The sequence below is a fragment of the Propithecus coquereli genome, unplaced genomic scaffold (genome assembly GCF_000956105.1).
Source record: "Propithecus coquereli isolate 6110/MARCELLA unplaced genomic scaffold, Pcoq_1.0 Scaffold120, whole genome shotgun sequence".
In the NCBI taxonomy this organism is placed as follows: Eukaryota; Metazoa; Chordata; class Mammalia; order Primates; family Indriidae; genus Propithecus; species Propithecus coquereli.
Window position 1 is genome coordinate 5,379,029 of NW_012136081.1, and position 18,180 is coordinate 5,397,208.

The window sequence follows — 18,180 nt, forward strand, 5'->3', positions numbered from 1 at the left end:
TGACCACTTCTCACCAGTCAGGTCCACTGAGATCTTGTCTTTCTCTGTTGAGCACTGTAGCCTCCTAACTGACCTCCCCACTTCCACCCCTATCCTCCTATGGTCCACACCCACAGAGCAGGCAGAGCAATACTGGAGAACAAAGTCAGGCCACTGCACACACAGCTCAAAACCCTCTGACGGCTTCCCATCTCAAGTAAAGCCAAAGTCCTGACTGAGCCTACTAGGCCTTGCGTGGTCTGTTTCCAGAGCTCCTGACACCCTTCCTCCTCCAATTCTCCCCCATTCACAATGCTGCCCCTTCCCTGGCTGCCCAGCTGTTCTTGGGGTACACCAAGCACATGTGCACTTTTAGGGCTTCTGTACTTGCTGTTCCCTCTGCTTAGACATTCCTTTCCACATGCCCACATAGCAATCGCCCTCATCTCCTGAACAGCTCTGACCAAATGACACCTTCCTAATGTAGCCTTCCCTGAGCTTCCTCCTCCCACTCTACCACTTTCAGCAGTCCTGTCTTATCTTGCTTTGTTTTTCTCCAGAGGACTTAAGTGAGGACAAACTGTGAGCGTGCTTTTTAGTCTGGTTTACCCCAATACAGCAATCATTGCATCATCCCCAAACCATAAAATCCTAAACTTCCTTAAATGACTATAGTCGACCATAATCCTGAAACACTTTCAGATCCCATCTGAAACCCCTCTGTGCTAATCTAGATGTTTATGTTATCCAAGGTACATTACATACAGCTAGTGGGTCTGCTTAGGGTCTGGGTCTGCTTAGGTTGGATGCATGGCAGAGTATTGTTCCATCCAACTCAAGTTGTGCTCCTTCATGATGGTGCCATGCAGAAGGCTATGTGCCCAGGGGAGGCAGATCTGCCCTTGCAACCTCCAAGGCAAAATGCTGGCAAAGCAATATAATACAACTGCCAAGCTGTGTTATAATGGGGAGGAGGAACCACCACTTCTTTCTGGTAAAGTATGTACTTCATATAAGGCATGCTTACTCTTCCTCAGTTAAAAAATTATGCTTTGGCTTGCACCTATAGTCCTAGCTACTTGGGTGGCCAAGGCAGGAGGACTGCCTAAGGCCATAAGTTCAAGGCTACAGAGCTATGTTCATGCCCTCCAGCCTGGGTAACAGAGTAAGACCTTGTTTCTTTAAAAAATATATTTTTTATATTTTACATATTTTTATATAAAAATAAAGATATATATATGTATCTCAACTTCATTCAGTGTAAGAAGAAACAGACCCAAGAAGGGTGAACCACCTGCCCAAGTTCTCAGAGCTTGGAAGGATGGGAGGGCTACGCCTGAGCTCTCTGACCCACACCACACCCCCTCCAACAAGGATCAGCCCCAAGTTAAGCACCACCCACCCGGTTCACAGTGCTAGCTTTACCGTGGAGGGAATTCCAAAAGTAGCAAAATGTCTATCTTTTGGGGTTGGGAGCACACTAGTATTTCTGCTACCAGATTTCTTTTCTTCTCCTTTTTTAAGGCACGAATCTCTGAATGAAGGTTTCACTGAATGCTAAGTGTCAATCTTAATGTCTGGCAGAGAATATGGCATTCTTAAAGATCCAAGCTACCAGCAGCTTGAAAGCATTAACAAGTATTATTTCCCTGATAGCATGTTTCTCCCCAAGAAGAAATGAGATGTCTGAGAAGAAGGCCCGACTGGCAGAGAAAGGGCAAAGGAGGCAATACTAAAAGCCATAATTATCCCATTAAGTTGTTTAATTGTATCATCAATTAATTTTTGTTCCTGAAGTTGCTCTACTGAGGGGGGGGAATATTTTAATAGACTTGGATATGAATAATAATTAACTGAAACCTCAATGCTTTACACACCTATGGAGCACTCACAAAGAGTTTCCAGGGGTTGTACAAAAAGTGTCATAGTGATGGTAATAAAGGGCCCTCTCTATGTTGTCATTCTGTTTGTGCAGAGATTAAACTGGTGACGGGTAGATAAATCCACTGTAGTTATCCACGGTGTTACCTGCCTACATTTAGCTATGCTATTCACTAATACCCTCATTTTCAATTAACAACATGTCAGACTTTATTGTGTTACCAATGCTCTTCATAACTCAAACTCTGACTTACACCTGCTATTTGATCTTGGGTGGTACATATAATCTCCATCTTCCTATGTGTGAAGTAAAGAAAATACTTTCTTGAATCATCTTATTACTTCAAGAAACTTGTCGTCCCTGTTTATAAAGCATATTGCCCTTCCACAAAACCTTCTGAATGGAATTCAGAACACTCACTTTAAAACGCCCATGGTTTACCAGACTTAGTTCTAAAATGGATTATGTGCTCCGCTGACCACCTCAACCTTCTGTAAATGGGGACAGTAGTACTAGAGAATTCTTGGACAATCAGAACTATAACATTCTACCCCCACTTCACTTTTGTCCCACCCTAAAGAGAAGATTGAATTTTCTTACTTGTATCTGATCTTTTCATCCATGTCTTGAGGTGGTTCTTCTATAATGAATGAGACTAAATCTTCGAGACATTCTGCTTTTAACAGAAATTCTATAAGTTTGCGGTTCTGAGCTTTACATTCCTGTAAAACATCTTCCTCATCCATTAACTCCTTCAGTGTTACATCTTCTCTTTCTAGAAGTGTGTCTATGTGGGATGATGAGTGAAGATCAAATTTCCAAAACATGCTGGTCTAAACAAAATGCAGAGAGTATTTCATAAAATTTCAACTTCACATATTAATTTTTCATAATTCAAATTTCAGTTCAGTTTTACAGTATAAATTGCCAACCTGGCTTACACAAGTTAAGTAAGTTTCATATTGAACCTACAAAATACTTTTTAATGAGTAACACTGGCAAGATTTTTTCCTTCTCAGAAAAGAAAATATTTATAATATTGATAAAAAAAAAATTTGACTTGAAAATGCTCAAAACTAAAACTCGGGACGATTTTAACCTGCAAAAGTAATTCAGCCATATTTAGTTAAAAATGTAATGCTGGGAGAGGGGAAAGTTACCTTTTTCTTAAGGATGAAGGATACATTATCACACAGAACAAATATCTTCAGCAACAAATGACAAGTGATAGGGCTTAAGTATCTAGAACTCTTCAGAATACTAAAGAATTAAATAATCACTATTAAGCAGCACTTTTAGCCACTGACAGCACTTTCACAATCAAAAGTCTTAAGTAATAAATTGGTAAAATCTGTGCCATTCTTAATCAAGAAACTAAGAAACTGGAATTCTTGAGGAATTAGAAACCAATTCTCCTCACTTTACTAGGAAAAACTGGACAATCTAACTTAAAACAATCACTCCACAATGCCGTGGAGTGATTGTCCTCAACTTCACGCCCATTCTTCCTCAATAATTCAAACACAAAGTTTGTTTCCTCCAGTTAGAGCTAAAGAGGTACTTACTTGTTACAAATGGAAACACAAAACAGAGGGTTCACTATGTAATCTAAAGCCTTCACTCCCCACCTAGTAAAATGTTCTGTTATTATTATCATCAAAAAAGCACATTAACATACATGTTATTTAAAAGAGCCTAAGTAAAAGGAAGGCAGCTGCAAATGGTTGTAACTTATGAATAGCGTACATTTTTAGAAACATGTATTTTGTTAAACCCACCCATATTAGGAGATCAGGCAAGAAAACACCGTGATTTGATGCCCCTATGAACATGTGCCTCAACATAATTTTTTAAAAATGAGATCACAGAGGGCAAAATTTATTTACACTGCTAGTCTCACTGATCATTGCAAGAATAAAAGAAGAAAAACAAATTGTGCACCATGGCAAGTTACTCAAGGATCTAAAGGCAAACTGACTTCATATGATGGGTTGTGGACCACTGAACATGTTTATTAAGTATATGATCATAGTATTTAAAATATAGGCAGAGTTTCAAGGAAGCTGAAAAAAGCCCCTTAGGGAATACCTTTTAGATAACAAAATTAAGAAATAAGAAGGGTATTATAAAAATTGTATCTGTTTTTTAAAATCTCTAAATGCATTAAAGGAAATATGGCAATATTCTCACAACAATTAGTAACAGCAGGACCTAGAAATGAACAGCCACGGTGATGATTCACCTCGCCAAGACTCACCCCTTACACAAGAAGTGATGTGGAGGACTGACGTCCAACAAAGCTCCGTGGAATGACACGAAGTCACAAAGCATCGGCCCCTGTATGAGGCACAGCTGTCACTTTCCTCTTAATGATCAGACTGATAATTATGAATAGACGACATCACAGACTATGATAAAGAGGCACAACTCTCAGCACTGACAGCAACCACCCACCCCTTAGGCTAGCAGGTGACCTCTCTGCTCCAGATGAGAAGTGGGGAGGGGTGTCCTGTAGAGGCTATCTGGGGGGCAAAATGCATTTGCTGGCGAAGGAAACAAGAGAAACCAACTTCCAATATTAATACAATGATTAAGGGAATACGGGCAAAGATGACATTCAAGTGACAGCGAAAGAACTTTCAGGAAAATGTCAGGGGAGATAAACCTTAGACATAAGTTTTGGTTTTTTTTTTTCTGGTTTACAGATTTGTGGTTAATGGCAAACAAAACAACCATATTATGCCACTTTATACTAATAAAATTGATAAGCAGAGAAAAAGATAAAAGGATATCAAAAGATAACTCCAATAAAGGAAAGGGGAAAAAGTTGCTTTCCATTCCTACAAAGGAGAGAAGTCGTCCCTTGTTGGAGGGCACAGGGCACAAGTAACAATGTCAGTGCCGCGTACAATGCTAACCTTGGAGGAACATGGATCATTTATCTGCAAGTTTTTTTAAATCACTAATTCTTTTTTAAGAAGTGTATTTGAACCACTCTTCCCCAAACTTAGTATTGAAGCTTATGGTGACTAAAATAGCAACATTCAGCATAGTGCCTCTGTAACAGGAGCACACAAGTCACAGGCTCGTTTAGCCTCCAAGCACATATTAACTTGCACTGTTCCTTTAAGGATATAAACAAGCTTGATGGCTGTAGGTTAGCTGAAGTAGCCAAATCACCTTAAAGAACCACCCAAAAACTAATCATTCATATCAGTCCACCTTGTCTTTAAAGTCGATCACAGAAATTTTGACCTTTCTATATTTACAGATCAACAAAATAGTTCATTAACTTATTTTAAATACTTCAGCAAAGTAATGGACTGAAAAAGCCACCATGCATATTCAAACCCCTTCCCATGACAACCCTCCAACACTACCAGATTTGTAAGTACGTACTTAGTATATAAGTCAAATTCCTGATAATCTAATATTTTCTCCACTTATGGTCAGAAAACGGGACATAGTTAAAAATTTAGTCTGAAGCCTTTTTTAAAAATCAAATCTCTTTTAAAGTAGCAAGTCTCTATTCTTTGTAATTCCATATATAAAGGCAAAGTATAATGAAAAATACTAAGAAAAATACTAAGAAATAAATCACAAAAAAGCAAATCTGATATCAAGCACTTTATTCTTAGCTTATTATAAACAGGATATACATTCATCAATCAAGTGAGAAACTTATAAATGCCTACAAACTAGATAAAGTCAAACTTCTGAATTATGAATCAAGATACAATTTTCCCACTTCAAGTAAAAACCAACTTCCAAAATCTTAACCTTACAAAGGAAGCTCATTAAATACTGGATTTATTAAAAAGACTGATAATTATGATAAAGAACCGGAGCAAACAGATCCAATCCAGCCCACAGCTTACCAGCTGACGATGGTTTTGACATTTTTGAAGTGTTGTTTTGGGGGGCGAGGGGGTGATGCGACAGAGACCATCTTGTCCTGCAAAGGCTAAAATATTTACTATCTATTCCTTTACAGAAAAGTGTGGTGTCCCTTGCTTCAGAGGAAATAAAGGTTCCACTAACACTCATTTTGCTTTTTGCTGTCTGCTGTCTTTCTGCCCTTCCACCCTGCCCTGGCATAGTGCAGACAGCTGGCTATTCCCATTCCCCCCTTCCTGGGGCACTCACTAGGTAGGGATAGCCACATGACAGTTTTCCCCAGTGTGCCATGAACCATAAAACCTCCATGCTCTGTCCCCTCCATCTGGCTGGATGCTGATGACCATACGGCCCTAAGGGATGGTAGAACCAAAAAATGGAAGGTGCGTTGATCCCCAGATCACCACAAGGAAGAAAGCTGCCTGCTGATCTGAGTGTCTGGCCAAGCTGTCACAACGAAAGCCGCTGTGCACATGGCCTGTGCCTTCCGGCAGTGTGGCCTACCTGACGAACCAGGTCCTCTAATCCCCCAGCCCGTGACTTTGTATTTTACTATACTTATTTGAAACACGAGAATAGGAAGTCTTTAGTAACTATCTGTTGTAAAATGACTAATTCCATTTGCTCTCCACTATGCTGAATTAGAATAGCATTTTTCAAATAACACTTTGAAATATACATTTCCATGGTGAATTTTTCTTGTATTAGGTATACTATAAACTCGAAACCAAAATACAAGAACATCAGACTCCTTAGGCAAAAATTACATATCTTATCTTTTAGCCAAACAGCAAGCTGACTGGAAACAAATGGCCCTGGTAAATCAGTGGCCCTCCCTTCTATTTGTGCTCTCTGAAGTAGAAAGAAGCTAGGTATGAAATAACGGTTACAAAGTTCAACTGCCCAGGACCCTGAGGTAAAAGGGAGGCCTTTTAAAAATATTAACTACTAGGAAAAACAATTAATACTCAGAAAACCTGAAGAGTCTAAACTTCAACGACTTGTTTTTAGTAAACACAAATATACTTTAAAATTCACAACCTCAACTACACAGTCTTGCATCACTTAAGAAGCGGAATACATTCTGAGAAATGAGTCGTTAAGCGATTTCATCACTGTGCAAACACCATAGAGTGTACTCACATAAACCTAGAAGGTACAGCACACTACACACCTAGACTATAGGGCATGGCCTATCGCTCCTGGGCTACAGACCTGTCCAGCATGTTAGTTACCATACTGAACACTGTAGGCAACGATAACACAATGGTAAGTAAGCATTTGTGTATCTAAACATAGAAAAGGTAATGCACTGTGCTACCATCAAGATGTAGTTAAGCTAAAGTAGCAAAATCACCCTTAAAAACCCTCCAAAAACTAATCATGCAAGTCAGTCATAAGGTGATAGGAAATTTTTAGCTCCATGGTCTTAAAGGGACCACTGTCATATATATGTGGCATGTAACTACTTAAATAGGACTTAGGCTAAGAGGAAATACAATTTCTTCCACTAAACCAATCAATGAGACAAAGAACTTGGTAAAACCAAACTACCTTCCAACTTTCTTCAAAATCCTAGAGTTGTTTTATATGTTGAATGATTAAGTAGTTTCAAAATGGTGTTTTCTCGAAAAGGACTAAAGATTAAGGGAGGTCACCGCAGAGTCACCTGTTACTTGATGCCAGAAGACAACCTCTGTTCTCTACTTTCCCTGTAACTGAAGACAAGTGAAAACTGCCATCTTATACGTACAAAATAGGATCAAAGGACCCATTTGTTGAATAAGTCTACTCATCGAAGAACAACCACTTTAATTAAACACCCTCTAAAATTATTAAAATACCTTCATAGTACCAAAGCCTCCCCTGGAGTGAAATGTGGGGTATGGTAACATTATTTCAAAGCAGTCAAGCAGTGGCAGTCTCTGAAAGAAAAGGTACTATCCTGTCTCTGAAACAGGAACTGGTATGATAGTTATACTGTTTGCAAGAGGTATGACAAGAACACTACTCCATCCATAGAATTTACCAAGGAACTGCTAGTAGAATCTTAGTATATTTAATAGAGGTCCAATTATGATTTATGTTCACTCGACCTCATCAAATAAACAATGCCCCCGAAACCTTTTTAGGGATGTTAAGCATCTTAACAGAAATGGATTCCAATGCCAGCTCCACTACTGTCTAGCTCTGAGACCTCGGGAAAACTACTTCATCTCTCTAAGCCAGCCTCAGCATCCTTGCCAAACAGACTGGTTGTGGGGAATCAGTAAGAAACACCCAGTGCAGCAGGTAGAACATACAGGGCACTCAGCAAATAGAAGCTACTGTGCAATAAACATGACCAACAATGTAACTGGTGAGCTTTAAAGCAGTGCTTCCCAAACTTTCACGGGCATAGGAATCACCTAGGAGTCTTGGTGAAACACAGTCTCAGATCCCAGTTCAGTAAAGCAGGGCTCAGACCTGAGATTCTGCTTCTCTAACAAGTTCCCAGATGCTGCTGATGTCCTGATTTTAAACCACAGCTGACCATTTGTAATTCATAAAGGAACAACAGAGGATCATCTTATTGTCTTCACAAATTGCAATAAGTATATTCAAAATAATTATATAGCCATGAGAAACAGGAAAAGCCTACTAGTGCAAACATGTGAATGCGTTATTTATTTCAGAAACTCCCTCTGGACAAGTTGGTATTAATGGGTTTTCTTTCAGCACAACAGAGGCAGAACATAACATACTATATTACTCTCCAATAGAAGCCCAGAAAAAATGACACATGCTATAAGATAAACTACTAGAACTCTGAAGAGAGAAACTACTGGTGATCCTATCCACAAACAAGCAGTAAACTGTGGGAATGGCAAGAACTTAAATGAATTTCAAATCCAAAATCTTCTATTGATATGAACTCACTCTGTTTAAATTCAGCAACTTCCTATCCAAGTAGGAAAAACTGTACTCTGCAAAGCCCCCAGTCTACATACTATCAACTGTGGAATACCTTTACCAGGATTGGCTGCGCCCAGGGCAAAACGTTCAAGGATTCAAAGATGATGATGATGAATTTCAAGAGAGCAACAGCAGAGCATTAAAGTGTTTCCGAGCCCTGTGAAGACTGTACGGGTCACACATCCATGAAACCAGTTTTCTATACCATTTTAAAGCTGCTCCCACTGGAATCCTTAAGATGGCAAATCTGAAATAAATATTTGATATCATATGCCAGTCTTGCAATAAACACACATAAAATATTTCTAGTTTAAATAGTTGCCGTTACCTAAACATATGGAACACAAACAGTACAAAAATAAGAGAAGCAGCAGCTTCTGCCCAAGGCAAAACATAGGAAAGACTTTAAGACAACCAAACGTGTTATCAACTTTTAATATTATTTCTTTAAAACATACTATGAGGGAATCTTTGAAATACAATTTTTACATGATCTTACACAAAGGCATGCAAGCACACACTACTCAAGTTCACATTCCTATACACCCCAGGTTTTCCTTCAGCACGCAGGGATGGGGAACGTGCGGTCTCAAGGCCACATGTGGCCCTCCAGATCCCTAAGTGCAGACCCTCAACAAAATCCAAACTTTTTTAAAAGAAAACTTTATTGTTCCGTAAAATTTGGATTCAGTCAAAAGTCTGCACTCAAGGATCCTGAGGATGCAAGTTCCCCACCCCTGCAGGAAGCTCCTTCTCTCCCTGCTATTAAAACTATCAGAACTACACTAGCTCCACCTATCAACCAGGTAGACCTGTCTAATAGAAATACCATGTGAGCCACACACAAGCTTGAATTTTCTAATAGCCACATTAAAAAAGTAAAAGAGAGAAGCAACTGGTGGAATAAAATTTAACAGTGTATTTAACTCAATATATTCCATAGGGATACATTATTATTTCTTTTGGTACTAAGTAAGTCTTCAAAATCCATTGAGTATTTCATGCTTACAGTACCTCTCAATTTGGACTAGCCACAGTTTAAGTGCTCAGGAGTCACACGTGGCCAGTGGCTGCTGTACCAAACAGCCCAGCTCTAATTATAACATTACTACGACTATCATTCAAAGTCTCTCTCTCAGTACTAAAATAGCTCCTCAACCTCCCTCCACAGCCACAGTCAATCATTAACATTTTTCGCACACGGGCCAATGTGGAGTGGGTGGAAAGAGGTTATGGGCCATGTTTTTCCTGTCTTTTAAGATATAAATATGCAGGAGAAATCATGCATATTCTTAAAATACAACAACTTGGGCAGTCTTTAACTCAGAAAAGTGGATCACAAGAAAACTAGAACTGTTTTTTAGTCTCTAATATCCAGAAATATTTATAGCAATAATAAGGAAGTTTCCAAATTCTTCATCTTGAAATAATGGAGAGGGCTAGATCGTGAATCAGGAGGACCACACATGGGTCATCACAGGTTAGATTTAACTAGTCAAACCAAAAAACAGGTGCATGTCTGAGAATTTATTTCATTTTATAAGCTATTTCGAAAATATTTTAAGAGGAAGTGGCATAGGAAGAAAAATGCCTATGCCACTCAAAAATGTTGGGGAACAATGATATTTGATTAATGTGAAAAGAAACCCAGAAGCACATCCCCACTCATCCTGGAGAAAACCGACGAGTCTTTGCATCCTCCCTTAAGACCCAAAACAACTTGTTTTTTCCTCAAGCAGCAGACACATTTACACCAAACCTCTGGCTGAACTTACAAGCAGGTTGGGAATAGGATGTATTTAACAAACCAAGCTGCTGCAAGGCTGTTCTTACTGGTTCATCTACTCATGCAGTGTCCAGACACATGGAGTCTCAGGACTTCTTCCTAGGCTCGGATGCACATATGCAGGGACACACAAGGACCTCAGTTGAGCAGTGCCTGATGAGTTCCAAATGTGGAATTGTTGGGCTCAAGAAGGGTTTGGTGGTTACTTACAGGCATGATGAAAGCTGTGTGCCACTAAGAAGGGGACAGGGAGGAAAGCATCTATAAATAGGACAATGCAGAGTCACTCCAATGGGAGGTTACCTCTCAGTGTTGTGAGTTAATGATAAACTCTTTCTATCAGCAAAGCTCAATGCCTAGGGAAATGTAATTTTCACAAGCAGCAGCAGAAACAAGGAACATGAAGCAGTAAAAACCACAGGCCTCTGAATGCAGTTCTCACTAAGCATTAAGGAAAAAGACCACAGAACTAGAAAGTTCACCCAGTAGCTACTTCTCCATTCTTAAGGCCTCAATTTCATAAAGGCACACTCCACCTAATTAAATCAAATATCACACTGCCTAGTAGAGACAATATATTTCTTCAGAGAAGAGGGCAATACAAACTTGGAGCCAGTTTCATTGTATTTGCTCTGCAACTGCTTCTTCCAAAGGTGTCAAAAGTAGTCAACTTTCTACTACTCGGGTGTTCCAGAATCTTTTCTAGTTTTTATTTGTAACTTCTTTGATATTTCAGCTTTTCCTTGAGAGTAGTAAATAAATTAATCAGGTCCATTTAATATGTGCTATATTAATCAACAGGTGGTACTTTTAAAACATTAATACACATTGCACTAAGGAATATAGGAGTAACGACAGAAGGTCCCTAGTGCCTTGAAAAACACAATAAAATTGAGAACAAAGAAAACACAAACAGAGAAAGAAAGGCATAAAAATTCCAACTGTTCCATAGAAAGGGATCTCAAGGGAGGACAGCCTGACCAGAAAAGATTTCATTATACATGAACCCTAAGCTAGGCCTCAAAAGATAGGTAGGATTTAGTAGCTGATGGAGAAGCAAAATGTACTCCAGTCCAGGAGACACCTGCATGAAAGCACAGAGGACAGGAAGACCCAGTAGCTTCAGGAAACTCAAGCCACAGCAAAGGTACTGATGACAAAAAGGGAGAGCCTTTGGGAAGGCAGTAGGATTAAGCCAGCAACATAAGGCCAGATATCCAAGGGCTGTACATGAACACACAGTACATGCTTGTTGCAGACGCAAGTACAGAACCAGCGAGTTTTAACTGAGAGAAACATACATTAAAGTATCTACGGTAGAGATCAATAACATATAAAAACAATTAATTCTGAACAGAAGTAGACAGGGAAGCACGACAGAGGAGATGACACTGAAGCTGTGGCAAGAACACATGCTGCAGAGTTTGTATTCCTACAAAAGTGAAGAGAAGAAAGAAGACGAACCTGTTCTGGGTATTGTCAAGTGTTTGAATTAGACTTAAATGTGGGACAGGGAAAGGAGTGATGACAGTTAAGACCACTGAGGTGGGCCGTCGCAGGCACTGTCCATCATGCTAAGACAAACACACAAGTCTGCACGAACAGATCTTCAGTGTAAGTATGCAACTGTCAACAATGTGCAGGATGGGCTGGAGAGGGATGAGCCTAATAAAAGAGTGACTGACTGAGAGAAGACGGTGAAGCCCTGCAATGGCCTCTACTTTGAAAACCAAGGTATCCCCTAAGAGATTTCACACTAAATTTCCACGCCCACTCCAATGTCAACCAAAATTCTGCCTCCTCAAAGTCTAATTTTCACTTTTTCTTCATTCCTGAGCTGTACGTTGGTATAAAATGATACAAATTTATAGCTTGCCTTTGGAACTGAGCTGCCTAGGAAATAATGCTCAGAAAGCAAATGCCTACACAGACCCTGGGTTAACTCCAAATACACTGCTAGGATGCTGAGAGCAATGCAAGAGGTACAATCTTATCATGAACTTCACTTTAATGTTTAAAAAGTCAACCGCCATCCAAGAAAAATCCAGCCTTACTTTTGTCGACTAGACAAATTAAAGCAATTACAGTAATGTGTTCCTCTACAAATTCTCATGAAAACTTGAATGTACATGAATTTCTGTGCCTATTTTCCACACTTCCAAAAACTTCAGTGCAAGTATATGCAAAGCATGAGTTATTTATACTAAGAACAAGTTTTTTGTTCTATTTTTTTAAAGTGAGGCTTAGGGGAAAGGCAAGTAATGAGGATGGCACAACGGCAATCAGGTTTTTGCCAGGAGCCTTGTTAACAGATCAAAGGAACAAAGGCAAGGAACACGCGGCTGGATCTAGGTGCCTATTCTGTGTGTGTGTGTGTGTGTGTGTGTGTGTGTGCGCGCGCACGCGCATGTGTCTGTATGTGTGTGTGCAAGCACACGCACGTGCTGGAAGGGAGAGTGTGTAAACACAGGTAAGAGAATATGATAAAAGTCAACGGCAAATCAGTAAATTCTCATGGGCCGTAGAAAGGTTTTCCATCTGAAGCATCCAAGATTCTCCAAATCTGTGAAATCAGGCAGAACCCCAAAAGTCAACAAATATGAGTCAAATATCAGAAAAGAAGTGATATGTAACTGAAGAACGAGAAGAAATATGGTTATGATAAACATGGCTATTATTTGCCACAACACCAAAAAGTTTCCAAGTCTCTGAAACTATGGGGAGGAAAGGTGATTCTGAGCAAATAAGGAATGCCAGAAAGGGAATTCTATACTAACATGTGGTGGAAAGAAGACTTGGAAAATCCAACTCACTGAAGTTTTCACTAAGTGAAACTGAGTTACATGCAGTTTAAGAGTAACCCAACTTGAAGCAAGCAACAGTGGTCACTTTATTATTCATCTATCTTTTATAGACAAGATGCCCAAAGACAGCCTTTCCTAATCAAGCAGAAATTCTACAGCATACTCAGATGCTTTTGGAAAATGGTCAAAAAGTAGTAGTCTCCAGATTAAGAAATGAGCTAACTATGAAGTATATTTTGTAGTTATAACCAATTCTATAAAGAAAACAGAATTGACAACTTGGTCACAAAAATCTTTAAAGAGCCTCCCTTTTTTAAGATTTAGCTATTATCTTCAATCTTCCTTGCCTAGCAAACTTTGATCAGATTGCATACTCATTAAGTATTCAGGGCTATCTCAACAGTCCCTAGTACAGCAGTAATAAATTGTTAACCTTCAGGAAGTGCTTTCTTTTGTAAATGTTTTACAGTATGCAACCTAATATGCAAGAAAAGTTAAAAGTAGATTCTGGACTACTGAGACAGCTCAGGAATAAAAGTTCAGTGTAGAACGGTCTTTACAGTTCCTTATAAAAAACAATCCTCAATATCCTCTAGCCATTCCACAGTAATATTAACTGTCTTGACATTGCAACTTTCTATTAAAGGTGGAAACATGATTAATAGCAGCTCCCAATTATTAACCACATGGCTAGACTCTGGGCTTCCTTTTAGATACCTCACAACCCTTCATTTTGCAGATTTAAGATTCTGAGAGGTCAGATGACCTACCAAATACCAGAGCTAGTAAATATGCTAGCCAGAATTGGGACTGAAACCTAGGTGTGACTAGCTCTTCCTGGTCAGAGCAGCAGTAATCAAGAGCACAACCCAGCCCTAGGCTGGCCTATGCATGCACCCAGCTTGCAGAAAGCAACAGTAGCAGGTCAGCCTATAATCCAATGGCTCTCAAGACAAGGAATAGGAACCAGGAACCATGTCTCTCTGTGCACAGGGTGGAGAATCACAGCGCAGACAAGGTGGTTGGGCAGCCCAGCCTAAAGAACACTGGTGGTAGCTCTGAGGAGCTTAGCTCTTGTGGCCAGTGGCACCGTCAGTGTTGATTCATGGGATATCACAGGCATGTCCAAATGCACAGAGAACACAAAGCTAGGAGGGAAAGCTAACGCTAGATGAGAGTCAGCATTCACACTATTGGACATGATGATCCAAGAAAAATTTATTTAACATGAATGAACACAAAGTCCTTTTCAGATAAATACTGAAAAACAAGATGGGGGAAAAACAGGCATAAGAAAACTGCTAAAGTGGAGAAAAGAAACAAAAAAGTCCAAAGATTTTAGTTGCTTATAAGTTCAATATAAATTATATTATGATGTGACTAATAAGCAAAGTCAACTCAGAACACAGTAATAGATGTATCATGTCTAGGACCAAGAGAGATACTAATCCCACTGTATCTTGCCCTAAGCAGATCACATCACACTGGACAACACCACACCATGCCAGGCAATACCATGCCCTGTTCTGAGGGAAAATGAAGAGACTGCCAACCACAGAGCATCCAAAGAGATGACCAGGGTGGCAGAAAGACTTGCCACCTGGGGGATAAAGTAACTAGCTTTGAATATCTTGAAGTTATTTTACAGTATCATGTATAAGACCCTATTTTGTATAGCGCCAAGGATAAAATGAGAACCAGTAAGTGAAAAGTACAGATTATTTTTGAGTAGTAGAAGCAGGAACTTGTTAAATATTAGGGCTGTGACTGCATGTGAGACCCCTTGGTTGAACGTGCTCTGGCAAAGCCTGGATGATCTTCTAAGGGGACAGAAGAAGTTTCTGCTCTGGAGAGGAAGTTTGTACAAAATGATCACCATGCTGTTTTATGAATCTCTTCTCAAAGTCCATTGGATATAAAAGGTACGATTCATGGCTACAATTGGGCCATGAAGCCTCAATGAGAAAATAGAAATGATTATGCAACCTTCCAGATGCTCAGTCAGTTGAACCCCACGCAATTCACCACCCTCCAGAAACTCTAGTAACACAACAAAATAAAGGACAAAGAAAAGGAAACAACAGCCAAGAACGCCAACAAATTTATGAAAAGACCAAAAAAAAAAAAAAAAGAGAGAGAGAAACAATTTGGGAAGTCCAATATTTAAACAAAAAAAGTTTGAGAAGAACACCCTCCCTCCTGGCCAACTAACAACAACGAAACGGGAAGCGGGTAGAGGAATAGAAAAAAGAAATTTTCCCAGAGCTTAACAAATGTGGCTCTCCTTAGGGCCTGCACAGGCCATCACAATGAGTGGTGAGACAGATTCTCTCGGGCACTGGTGAAATTCCATGAGAGCAGAGAGAAAATTAGTATCTAAACTTTGGCGGGGGAAGGGGTGCTGTCACAAAAACAACACATAAAAAGGACTGGAACTCAGAATCACACCAGCTTCCTCAACAGCAATTCTAGAAAAGAACATTTTTCAGACATGGAAGATCTGAAAGTTTTATTCACACTTTATCAGGAAGCTACTAGAGAATGTACTTCACCAAAACATGACAATAATACATTGAAACCAGAAATCCAAGACTCCATGAAGCAGATGACTCCCCAGAAGAAAGGTGAGAAGAAAACACAGCAGCCACAGAGGTCATGAGCAACCAGCCCAGGCATGCCTCATCATCAGCATGAGACAGAGGGTTCTGGAAAGGATGTGTCCAAGGAGACACAGCTGACAGATTGGAAAATGTATCTGATTACACTCAGAACAATTTTTTAAGTTAGAGATTTGGGAGAATAATTAACCAAAATATACATATTAAATAAGTCAGAGATACAGGGAATACTTAACCAAAATATATATACCCTTAATACTGATTTCATCCATAAATTGTGCTTTAACTATGTTGGAAGATGGAGGAGGGCAGGAGCTATCATAGAAAGCTAAAACCTCCTCTTCATAGTTAGAAGCCGAATAGATTAGGGCAGCTATACATAAGTGTATTATTTAGAAATGTGTAATTAAATATGAGAAAGCAGCTAAGAGATGAAGGTAGCAGTCCCAAGTGAGTAATTTAGGGATAGGAAAGACAGAACAGTTGATTGTTATTTTTTGTTAAAAACCTTGTGATACTCTTTGACTTTTTAGCAACTATCAACAAGTCTTCATGAAAAAACAACACATAGAATATTTTCAAAGTTGAGAAAAGACAACCTAAGGTAGAATCTACTATGACGTGCTATAACTGATCGTGAAAAAATTATGTAGAGAGCAGAAAAAGGCTTAGTTGGACAAACTTACAAAACATGTAAAAATTTAAGGTGCTTAAAGGTTAGAGTTATTCTATTAATCATCAACAGGCACTTGGAAAGACTTTTTTAATCCATCATGTGTCACTGAACCAGTAGCACCAACAGCAAACTTCATTCGTTTTTGTCAATTTAATCATCCTGACTTGCTCTATCATACAGCAGCTTGAAGGGGTAAAGCTTTATTGTGATTTTTTTTGAGCTCAGGGTCAAGACTGAAATTTTTCTGAACAACTACAACACTCAACCAGAGTTACTGAACACCGGATGGCTATGGAAATTTGCCTTTGCTGAAGTCACAATGTTGGTTAATGAATTCAACCTAAAACTACAAGGCAAAACAGAGCTAACATGTAATGTCATTTCAACAACTTTGGCTTATAAGGAAAGTCAACTAGCTTCATATACCTCCTATAAGGAAATGAGATTCCCAGTTCCACACAAATTTGTAGCAGATATATTGTCTAAGCTCAAACTACAGCTAAATTGCATTTTTCAGACCTTGATGCAAGAGCAAAGGAAATTTCCCTGTTTCAAAATCCATTTAGTTGTGTAATTGAGGAGCTTTCATCCAATCTTCAATTGGTAGTCATTAATTTACTATGTAATGACATGCTAAAAAGCAAATATCAAGAAAAGAATCTAAAAGAATTCTATATATGCATTCCAGGTAACGAATATACTCAACTAAAGTCATATGCTTGGGGACCGATACAGAATGTGGGAATACCTATCTGCATAAAAAGACATTTTCCTTTTGGAGACAGAGTCTTGCTCTGTCGCCCCGACTAGAGTGCTGTGGCATCAGCCTAGCTGACAGCAACCTCAAACTCCTGGGCTCAGGCGATCCTCCCACCTCAGCCTCCCAGGTAGCTGGGACTACAGGCACGTGCCACCGTACCCGGCTAATTTTTTCTATTTTTAGTTGTTTGGCTAATTTCTTTCTATTTATAGTAGAGATGGGGGTCTCACTCTTGCTCAGGCTGGTCTCGAACTCCTGAGCTCAAGCGATCCTCCCGCCTCAGCCTCCCAGAATGCTAGGATTACAGGCGTGAGCCACCGTGCCCAGCCTAAAAAGACATTTTCAAAGATGAAATACATAAAATCTCATTGCAGATTAATATTATTAGATTACATGTACATTCACAATAGATTTGATGAGAGAATAATTTTGAACATCAATTAGATGAAATGTTTATCCCCCCCAGAAAAAGAATTCCAATCTTCACATTAGTAGATATTATAGAAAATTGAACTCAATTATTATGTTTTGAATGTCATCAATAATCAAGTCTGTGAAAATTTGTTTTCTCTCTTGTTATATACCTTTGCAATATCCTTTTTTGCCTCTTGGCCCGTAAAACCTAAAATATGCACTATCTAGCCTTTTGCAACAAAAGCTCTGACAATTCCTGGTCTAAAGTGCCCTATACCTATAGTCCTGTTCCTCTCCAGGAACCCTTCTTAACCACCTGGCATTGATTCTAGGATTCCCAGAGATTACTAGGTAACTTTTTTTTTTTTTTGGAGACAGAGTCTCAGTGTGTTGCCTCAGCTACAGTGCC

The 18,180-nt window shown here is 39.3% G+C and overlaps 1 protein-coding gene across 4 annotated transcripts in view; it reads right to left on the reverse strand.

Moving 5' to 3' along the window:
- The window catches only part of PPP6R3 (protein phosphatase 6, regulatory subunit 3), a 183,351-nt gene that overhangs the window by 90,791 nt on the left and 74,380 nt on the right, over positions 1-18,180 (reverse strand). For 2 of the 4 annotated variants that reach the window (XM_012665606.1, XM_012665608.1), the window contains exon 2: positions 2,462-2,694. In XM_012665606.1, the coding sequence (XP_012521060.1) occupies positions 2,462-2,688 (227 nt within the window). In that variant the 5' untranslated portion in view covers positions 2,689-2,694. Of the gene's footprint in view, positions 1-2,461; positions 2,695-8,765; positions 8,875-18,180 lie in introns of those variants that run through there. The other 2 variants (XM_012665607.1, XM_012665609.1) reach the window with 2 other exon arrangements.